At 39.6% G+C, this 10000-nt stretch overlaps 1 protein-coding gene across 1 annotated transcript in view; it reads left to right on the forward strand.

Moving 5' to 3' along the window:
- The first annotated feature begins 2665 nt into the window (after positions 1-2665).
- Positions 2666-10000, forward strand: part of plekho1b (pleckstrin homology domain containing, family O member 1b) — a 23791-nt gene continuing 16456 nt past the window's right edge. Inside the window, exons 1-2 of the mRNA XM_044359448.1 lie at positions 2666-2913; positions 6675-6821. Coding sequence (XP_044215383.1) covers positions 2887-2913; positions 6675-6821 — 174 coding nt within the window. The 5' untranslated portion in view covers positions 2666-2886. The remainder of the gene's footprint in view (positions 2914-6674; positions 6822-10000) is intronic.

Below are 10000 nucleotides of genomic sequence, written 5' to 3' on the forward strand. Positions count from 1 at the left end.
AGTTCTCTGAGACATTTCCAATGAAGCGTTGAGTCCAGAGGTTGTGACAGTGCAGCCATGTGACTTTAATGGTTTCTGGACAACAACGGAGGAATCAGATATATCAGCTTTGATACACACACAACACTCGTGAGTAGATCAGTTCACTGTTGGTTTGGATCCAAACATCAATCAATCAATCTTTATTTATATAGCGCCATATCACAACAGAAGTCATCTCAAGGCACTTTTCACATAAAGCAGGTCAAGACTCTTTAATTTACAGAGACCCAACAATTCCTTCATGAGCAGCACTTGGCGACAGCGGTAAGGAAAAACTCCCCTTTAACGGGTAGAAACCTCAAGCAGAACCCGGCATGGGACAAATATAGAAAATCAGCAGAATGATCCTTTAAACTGTCAACTTCAGGTTCTTTTCATTTTAAACCTTTAAGCTCTGCAGCAGCTGATCAGTGACACGTTTTCTTTACGTTGTATTAACACAGTCGTTGATCTCTGACTCACTTCCTCCTCATGTGTCACTTCACTGTTTTAATGTCTGAACTTTTTCAGACTTCTGATTGTCACAAACACAGAAATGTTGGTATTTTACATTGTTCCTCAGATTTTATGTGTTGTTGAGGCGACATGTGACCTCGACATAAAACCTGGACCAGGATTCTGTTCCATCTGAACACCTGCAGGATCAGTCTGCTGTGTGTGTTGTTGTGTTGTGTTGTGTTGTGTTGTGTTGTGTTGTGTTGTTGTGTTGTGATGTGTTGTTGTGTGATGTGTTGTGTTGTTGTGTTGTTGTGTTGTTGTGTTGTGTTGTGTTGTTGTGTTGTGTTGTTGTGTTGTGTTGTTGTGTTGTTGTGTGTTGTTGTGTGATGTGTTGTGTTGTTGTGTTGTTGTGTTGTTGTGTTGTGTTGTGTTGTTGTGTTGTTGTGTTGTGTTGTTGTGTGTTGTTGTGTTGTTGTGTTGTTGTGTTGTGTTGTTGTGTTGTGTGTTGTTGTGTTGTTGTGCCTTTACTGAAGTGTGTCAGTAGATAATCTGCAGATCAGTCTCTCCGTCTCTCCGTCTCTCAGTCTGACCCAGTTTGCTGATCTGTACTCAGTGAAACTGACTCCAGACCAGATCAGCCTCAAACATCTGCCAACATCCAGACCACAATGAACTGGATTACCCTGATCCAGATCTGAGCTGGGGATCACAGACCAGCTCCAGACGGATCCACTTCATCCACAACTTAATGCCCGAGGAAACCCAGAACCCTCCAGACCCCCATCCCCCTCTGACCCCCCAGACCCCTCCAGATCCCCATCCCCCTCTGACCCCCCCCGACCCCCCCAGACTCCTCCAGACCAGATGCTGCAGCTGATAACCAACATCAGTCTGAGACCCTGATCTGATCTCAGAGCTGAAACACGCCGTCGCCCCGGGATACTGTTTTAAAGCCTCCAAACAATAATAATAATAATAATAATAATAATAATAATAATAATAATAATCCTTCAGTTATTGATTATTTTATTATCCTAAATGACAAATCAAATTTAAATATTGACAAACTGGATTGAACAGAGAAACTGTGAGTTTTAGTCGCAGCTGTTTGTCTCAATTATAATCAAACAGCCACTAACAACTATTATTATTGATGATTCATCTGTTCTGTTCCTGATTAATTGATCAATTGTTAAAGTGAATTATTGGACTAAATATCTATTGATCTGTTCTTTGTCATAATTCAAAGATGAAAATGATTTTTAAACATGAGCTCGTTTCATTCGTCATCAAAAAGATTAAAAGAAAACAGGCAAATATACTTGATTTATTGATTAGTTGACCAACAGAAAATGAATTGACAACTATTTTGATAATCAATTAATCGTTTTGAGTCATTTTTTAAGAAGAAAAAGTCCAAATTCTCTGATTCCAGCTTGTTAAATGTGAATATTTTCTGGTTTCTTTAGTCTCAGCAACACTAGAATCATTTATTAATGGATGAATGATACTGGTTTTAATGGGTTATGTAGGTTTTTAATGGGTAAAACCTCCCTGAACTGGTTCAGACCTATAAGGTTTAAATTTGGTCAGTTTTAAGAGTTTTGTGTCTCTTGAAAACATCTTAATACTTTATATTACATCTATTTATTTATCCATTAAGTATCTCCTTAATATTCCATTAAAGCTTAACTTCAGAAGGAAGACTGTGTTTGTCCTCCATCACTTCCATTGTAAGGTCATTATGAAGGATCTTCTACTGGTCAGTATGAACAGCATGAAACACTGCTTTAATGTTCATTTAATGACTGACTGTTGGTTTAAGACTGAGTTGAAAAAATGTGAACTGGTCCTTTAAGGTGTAACTTGATTGGTGGCTTCTTGTTATTTTGGTCCAATTTTGTATCACATCTGTTCATTTATTCATTAATAATCCCATTAATATGCCATTAAAACTACTAAATTAAAGCCTTATTAAAGGGTAAATTACTGGGACTTCATGGATTTATTGTTGCTGCGTTATAATTTCTCTTCATTGGAACTGAGGCGTGTCCACGTACTTATGGCCACTTAGTGCGCGCCAGTAGGAGGCGCTGCGGGGCTGCCGAGGAGCCGCTGAGCCAGCGGGGAGTCTGGAGGAGGAGGAGGAGGAGGAGGAGGAGGAGGAGTAACCGGACACCGACTCACAGAGCGGCGGCTGGCCGGGTCAGAACGCAGCGGAGCCCGGCGGCAGCAGCAGAGAGCAGCGGGGCAGCGAGCAGAGTCACACCGAGGATCAGCAGCTGCGGAGCGGCGGAGCTGAGGCGGAGGCTCCGGTCCTCCCTGCCGGACTTTAACTGCTTTCATCCCGCCGGTCAGCGGCTCTTTGTGGGGACAGAACGGAGTTAACGTCGGTCAGCCGGCAGCATGAAGAAGAACAGCTCCGGGAGACGGGTGAGTGTTACCGGAACCGGGCCCGGCCGTGGCACCGGACCGGACCGGCGGCTCGTGTCGGTTTGAAACGTTAAGCCGGAGCGCGAGGAACAAAAGCCCGGGAGCAGTTCCAGCCTTTATTCTGAAGGCACCAACCAGCTGGATTAACACTCCACTTCCGCTTTTCGAAATAAGGGCGTCGCTAAAATATTCAATTAAAAATTAATTTAAATAATAATAATAATAATAATTTAATAAGTTTCAGATATTAAAGAGATTAATGACCTCGAATGACCTCTCAACATTACAAACACTGCTACACACACACACACACACACACACACACACACACACACACACACACATCTTAATGTTTTATTAATGTTATTTTAGCTCGTCGATGCTTTGATAATATTGTTGTTGTGACATTCAGAGAGAGAAAAGTGTTTCTGTTATATTTAATAACAGTTTAATGACGTTTCACTTTCAAATACATCAGAATCAGTTTTACTCAGATTACAAACATGGAAACATTTACAGTCACAGAAAATATAAGATATAAAATATATAATAAAAAGCAGCAGCTACAGATGAAATGATTAATGATTAAATAGAGTAGAATGGGATGAATAAACAAAGTATTGATCAGGAGTAAACAGTGTATGCAGTGTGCATCATTTATAATAAGTAACACGTTGCATTAATGTAACGCAGCGTGTTGGATCCACAACACTGATGTTAGAGGTTGTCAGCGGGTCCCGGGGCCTTATTGATAAGACCAGCTGCAGTCAGGAAGAATACATAACATTACATAACAAATACATGACCAATCAATAAATAAATGGTAAACAAATACGTAACAGAAACACACTGTTCAAAGCACTGACACCATCAGATCAATACATCTGCAGTTATTGATGGATATTTATGTTGATCAGTTTCTATTGTTGAATGAATATTGTTTATCGGCTCCTCTAGGATTTATTGATCCAGTTCATCTGGTTTATCTGCAGAGTTCAAAAAATTTTAAATAATGTGATTTTATTGATTTGGGACAAAAAAGAGGAAGGAATGAAATACATGCAAACAATTAAATACATATAAAATACATGAAATAAGAAATTAAACAAATCACCTTTAAAAAATATATATAATATATATAATAAAAAATACTACATTAATATTTAGCCAAATTAATATTCATTAATAAAACTAGATATTGTGATATAAAATCTAAAGTTCTAATATATGAATAGTGTATTTGAGTATTATACTAATAATATATAATAATAATAATATAATATACTATATTATGAATTCATTTATTTGTTTTAAATTGTTATTATTATATAATAATATATTTAATTTGCACTTTTCATTCATAGTGAAACTCTGAATTAATAACACTGAACACAGAGAAAATAGTGATAAGTTACAGCATCATATTAGTATTTATTTATTAATTATTATTACTTTATTTGATAAGTAGTATGAAATAATATATTTATTTATGCAAATCCTGTAAAGAGACATTTAAAACTTTTTTTACAATAAAAAACAAAACAACAGAGAAAATAAAAATACATTTGTGCCTCCTTCAACTATTCAGCTATTACAAATAATAATAATAATAATAATAATAATTATAATAGTGATAATAATAATAATAATATTAATAATAATAATAATAATAATAATAATAATAATAATAATAATAATGGAGTTGCAGCTGCATTTTTTTTAAATGTGTGTTTGAATGTAAATTGAGGTTAAATAAAGTTATGTTGTATTTATATAGTTTATCATCAGAGTTATAAGCTTATTATTGAGTGTGATGGGAAATATTTTGACATTTGGAAGGGGGAGGTTGGAGTCTGGAGGTTGGAGGTTGGAGTCTGGAGGTTGGAGGTTGGAGGTTGGAGGTTGGAGTCTGGAGGTTGGAGGTTGGAGGGGGGAGGTTGGAGTCTGGAGGTTGGAGGTTGGAGGGGGGAGGTTGGAGTCTGGAGGTTGGAGGTTGGAGTCTGGAGGTTGGAGGTTGGAGGGGGGAGGTTGGAGGGGGGAGGTTGGAGGTTGGAGTCTGGAGGTTGGAGGTTGGAGTCTGGAGGTTGGAGGGGGGAGGTTGGAGGGGGGAGGTTGGAGGTTGGAGTCTGGAGGTTGGAGTCTGGAGGTTGGAGGTTGGAGTCTGGAGGTTGGAGGTTGGAGTCTGGAGGTTGGAGTCTGGAGGTTGGAGGTTGGAGTCTGGAGGTTGGAGGTTGGAGTCTGGAGGTTGGAGGGGGGAGGTTGGAGGGGGGAGGTTGGAGGTTGGAGTCTGGAGGTTGGAGTCTGGAGGTTGGAGTCTGGAGGTTGGAGGGGGGAGGTTGGAGGTTGGAGTCTGGAGGTTGGAGGTTGGAGTCTGGAGGTTGGAGGTTGGAGTCTGGAGGTTGGAGGGGGGAGGTTGGAGGTTGGAGTCTGGAGGTTGGAGTCTGGAGGTTGGAGGGGGGAGGTTGGAGGTTGGAGTCTGGAGGTTGGAGTCTGGAGGTTGGAGGTTGGAGTCTGGAGGTTGGAGGTTGGAGTCTGGAGGTTGGAGGGGGGAGGTTGGAGGTTGGAGTCTGGAGGTTGGAGGTTGGAGTCTGGAGGTTGGAGGTTGGAGTCTGGAGGTTGGAGGGGGGAGGTTGGAGTCTGGAGGTTGGAGGGGGGAGGTTGGAGGTTGGAGTCTGGAGGTTGGAGTCTGGAGGTTGGAGGGGGGAGGTTGGAGGTTGGAGTCTGGAGGTTGGAGGGGGGAGGTTGGAGGTTGGAGTCTGGAGGTTGGAGGTTGGAGTCTGGAGGTTGGAGGGGGGAGGTTGGAGGTTGGAGTCTGGAGGTTGGAGGTTGGAGTCTGGAGTCTGGAGGTTGGAGTCTGGAGGTTGGAGGGGGGAGGTTGGAGTCTGGAGGTTGGAGTCTGGAGGTTGGAGGTTGGAGGGGGGAGGTTGGAGTTTGGGGGGGGGGGGGGGGGTCTGGGGGTGGGGGGGGGGGGGGGGGGGGGTTCCTCAGGTGGTCGGAGACGCTGAAGCTGCAGGGATGTGAGTGAATCTGCATGATAACAGACCGAGACTTCTGCGTGTGAATGAAGCTGCTTTTATTCTTCAACAACATCAACAGTGTTTTCAGATCTTTATCTTCATCTGGAGACGCTTTTCATTTCACTCTGGAACAGATTCACTGCTGAGCTTCATGTTTCACCCGTCTGAGGTTTAAATGACGACAGACTCAGTATTTATTGATTCATTTTATTTCATCTTAACTTTATTCGTATTAATGTTGCTCATTTCTTTATTAATTTAGTTCGTCGTTAATTTAGTTTATTTAAACTTCAGTTGTTTAAAATCCAGTTTAGTTAAACGTATTTTTTATTTTTACTATTTACACTTTTCAAAATTAAATATTTCTTTTTATTCATGATGTTTATCTCGTCATTACTTTAGTTCTTAGTTATTTAAACTACTGTTTAGTCAAATGCATTATTTATTTTTTTGTATATCAGTATTTTTTTTTGACCTCATTATTTGTAAAGTCTCGTCTCACCTGATGAATCTGCAGCAACCTGGACGACAAACTTTTATTTTATTATTTTATTTTATTATATTTTATTATATTCATGTTATTTTTTATTCTCAGCTGAAATAAAACTGAACTTTTTGTGAATTTAGTAAAAACTAAACTCAAGTTCCCTTGTCCCGATGTATTGTGAGTGAATAACGGTTTAATGCAGTGATCAGCTGTTCACTTGCTCTGACAGCTTCCTGTTTCCTGTTTCCTGTGGTCAGGGCCCGCAGGACTCGGCGCCGCAGCACGCGCAGCCTGATAAGGTCGGCTGGATCCGGAAGTTCTGCGGGAGAGGGATCTTCAGAGAGATCTGGAAGAACCGCTTTGTGGTGCTGAGGGGGGACCAGCTGTTCGTCTGCGAGAAGGAGGTGAGTCAGAGGGGGGCGTGGCCTCCAGGTGACTAATTATAGATTGATTATTGGTGCTGATCAGCAACAGTCGTATCAGAGACAGATATCTGACTGCTGTCACCTCGTTAAAACGACCTTTAATTATCGCTGCTGTAACGAGGTGTCAGACAGTGATGCTCCACATGATGTGAGAGACAGACGGCGTTGTCATGGAGACGGACCGCATGCAGAGTGTCTGTAGGATTGTTCCAGCTGTGTGATGTCATCACTCCTCGTTAACTTCGTTAACAGTCTGAACAGAGGAGCTGAGCGACGGATGACGACAGTAATCAATGAATCATTTTCAGATGTTCTGTGGTTTCTTTTTATTTTGGGACTTTTGATCAAGAATCATTTTTGGGTGTTTGGTGTTAAATGAGGAACCAAATAATCAATTAAACTGAAAGATAATCAACAAATAAATCAATGTTGAGAATTATTGTTAGTTATGTCCTTATTATTACAGAAGTACATCAGAGTACTTGTGAGTACTGTGTGTAGTATTTATTAGAAGCGTTTCTCAGAGTTCTGTTGTTGTTTTGGTTCTGACTGGAAACAGAAAGTTTCTTCTCCACTTTCTAAACTGACGTTCTGCAGGAGTCGAGTTTCAGTCTCCACTGAGCTGCAGACACACAGAGAGCTCCAGTTTCACTGCTGTACCTCACACAGAGCGGAACATCCTCATAGAACCTTTATCATATACAGAACATCCTCATAGAACCTTTATCATATACAGAACATCCTCATAGAACCTTTATCATATATGGAACATCCTCATAGAACCTTTATCATATATGGAACATCCTCATAGAGCCTTTATCATATACAGAACATCCTCATAGAACCTTTATCATATACAGAACATCCTCATAGAACCTTTATCATATATGGAACATCCTCATAGAACCTTTATCATATACAGAACATCCTCATAGAACCTTTATCATATACGGAACATCCTCATAGAACCTTTATCATATACAGAACATCCTCATAGAACCTTTATCATATACAGAACATCCTCATAGAACCTTTATCATACACAGAACATCCTCATAGAACCTTTATCATATACAGAACATCCTCATAGAACCTTTATCATATACAGAACATCCTCATAGAACCTTTATCATATACAGAACATCCTCATAGAACCTTTATCATATACGGAACATCCTCATAGAACCTTTATCATATACAGAACATCCTCATAGAACCTTTATCATATACAGAACATCCTCATAGAACCTTTATCATACACAGAACATCCTCATAGAACCTTTATCATATACAGAACATCCTCATAGAACCTTTATCATATATGGAACATCCTCATAGAACCTTTATCATATACAGAACATCCTCATAGAACCTTTATCATATACGGAACATCCTCATAGAACCTTTATCATATACAGAACATCCTCATAGAACCTTTATTATATATGGAACATCCTCATAGAACCTTTATCATATACAGAACATCCTCATAGAACCTTTATCATATACGGAACATCCTCATAGAACCTTTATCATATACGGAACATCCTCATAGAACCTTTATCATATACGGAACATCCTCATAGAACCTTTATCATATACGGAACATCCTCATAGAACCTTTATCATATACGGAACATCCTCATAGAACCTTTATCTTATACAGAATGTCCCAATAGAACCCTTATATTATACAGAAGGTCCTGTTTGAACCTTTATTAACTACACATCTTCCTACTAGAACATTTATCAACTGTAGAACATCCCTCTAGAACCCTTCTCTAAATAACATCATGTTAGAACCCGTCAAACGAAGCATCCTGCTCGAACCTTTATTAACTACAAGAAGCTCTGTTTGAACAAGTATTACTACTGAATATCCTGCTAGAACCTTTTTTCACAACAAAACATCCTGTTAGAACCTTCATAAACCAATTATTGCCATGTAGAACATGTATAAACTACAGTTAGCTAGATCAACAGGGAACATCCTCTAGCCTCTGAACCCAGTCAGCGTGTGAATGTGTGTGAATGGCTGAATGTGATTTGTAGTGTAAAAGTGCTTCGAGTGGTCGGAAGACTAGAAAGGCGCTATACAAGTACAGTCTGTTTACCATTTACCATCTTCGTAGAACCTTTTTTGAAATTTTTTGAAATCCTGTTAGAACCTTAATTATGGGAACATCTCTTAAACATTGCACATTCTGTTAGGAAGCTAGGCTAGCAGTTCCCCCTTTTTTCCAGTCTTTGTGCTAAGCTAGGCTAACCCCGTCCTGTAATGGACATTCAGAGATGAAACTAATATCCATCTGGAACATGTGACTCTGGAGGAGTCACCAGAGGATTTACTGAAGTGTTCCTTTAAAGCTAAATAAGGTTTAATAGAAAGAACAGAGGCTCCAGGATGCTTCCTTGAGGGACGCCACGTTATTACAGACAGAGAAGAAGACGGTTCATTGAATATTAAACCAGACGGATGAACAGGTTCAAATCAGGTCATGATTTTTACAGAACAGTTTCTTTCTGAAACAGAAACTGACTCTGTGGTGATGGTGAAAGTGTCACATCTCTAAAATATCCGTGAGAAAAGCTGATGATGATGATCTCAGTGTCATGAAGTAATTCAAGTTTGAGAACAAGCTAAAGTTTTGTTAAAAGGATTCATGAAACAACAATAATTCACACTCGGAGCGTTCTGGAGGTTCTAAAAGAAGTTCAGAGTGAACAGGACGTTGTGTTTATGTTTGCGGTCCGTCATCTAGCTAAACATCAGCTGAAGTCGCAGCAGATCCAGTAACATGCTAGTTAGCTCAGTTAGCTCAGTTAGCTCAGTTAGCTCAGTTAGCTCAGTTAGCTCAGTTAGCTCACACTCTCTTTCACACCTTATTTTCTGCTTTTTTGCTCACTTATAACCTGAAAACTGTATATGATACATAACGTTATGCACGTTATTTACAGTTTTTTGTAAGATATGAATACATTTGCATATTTAATGAGATATTCTTGAAAAATATGTGGTTTATATCTAATAGTTTTAATATTTCCAAGACAATTGATGCTTCAAATCCTGTGTAGATACTTACTGATTAATATGATTCAGGGCTGCAACTACTATATTTTTTTCACTATTGATTAATCTGCTGATCGTTTTCTTAATT

Source organism: Thunnus albacares, chromosome 8, assembly GCF_914725855.1.
Source record: "Thunnus albacares chromosome 8, fThuAlb1.1, whole genome shotgun sequence".
Classification (NCBI taxonomy): domain Eukaryota; kingdom Metazoa; phylum Chordata; class Actinopteri; order Scombriformes; family Scombridae; genus Thunnus; species Thunnus albacares.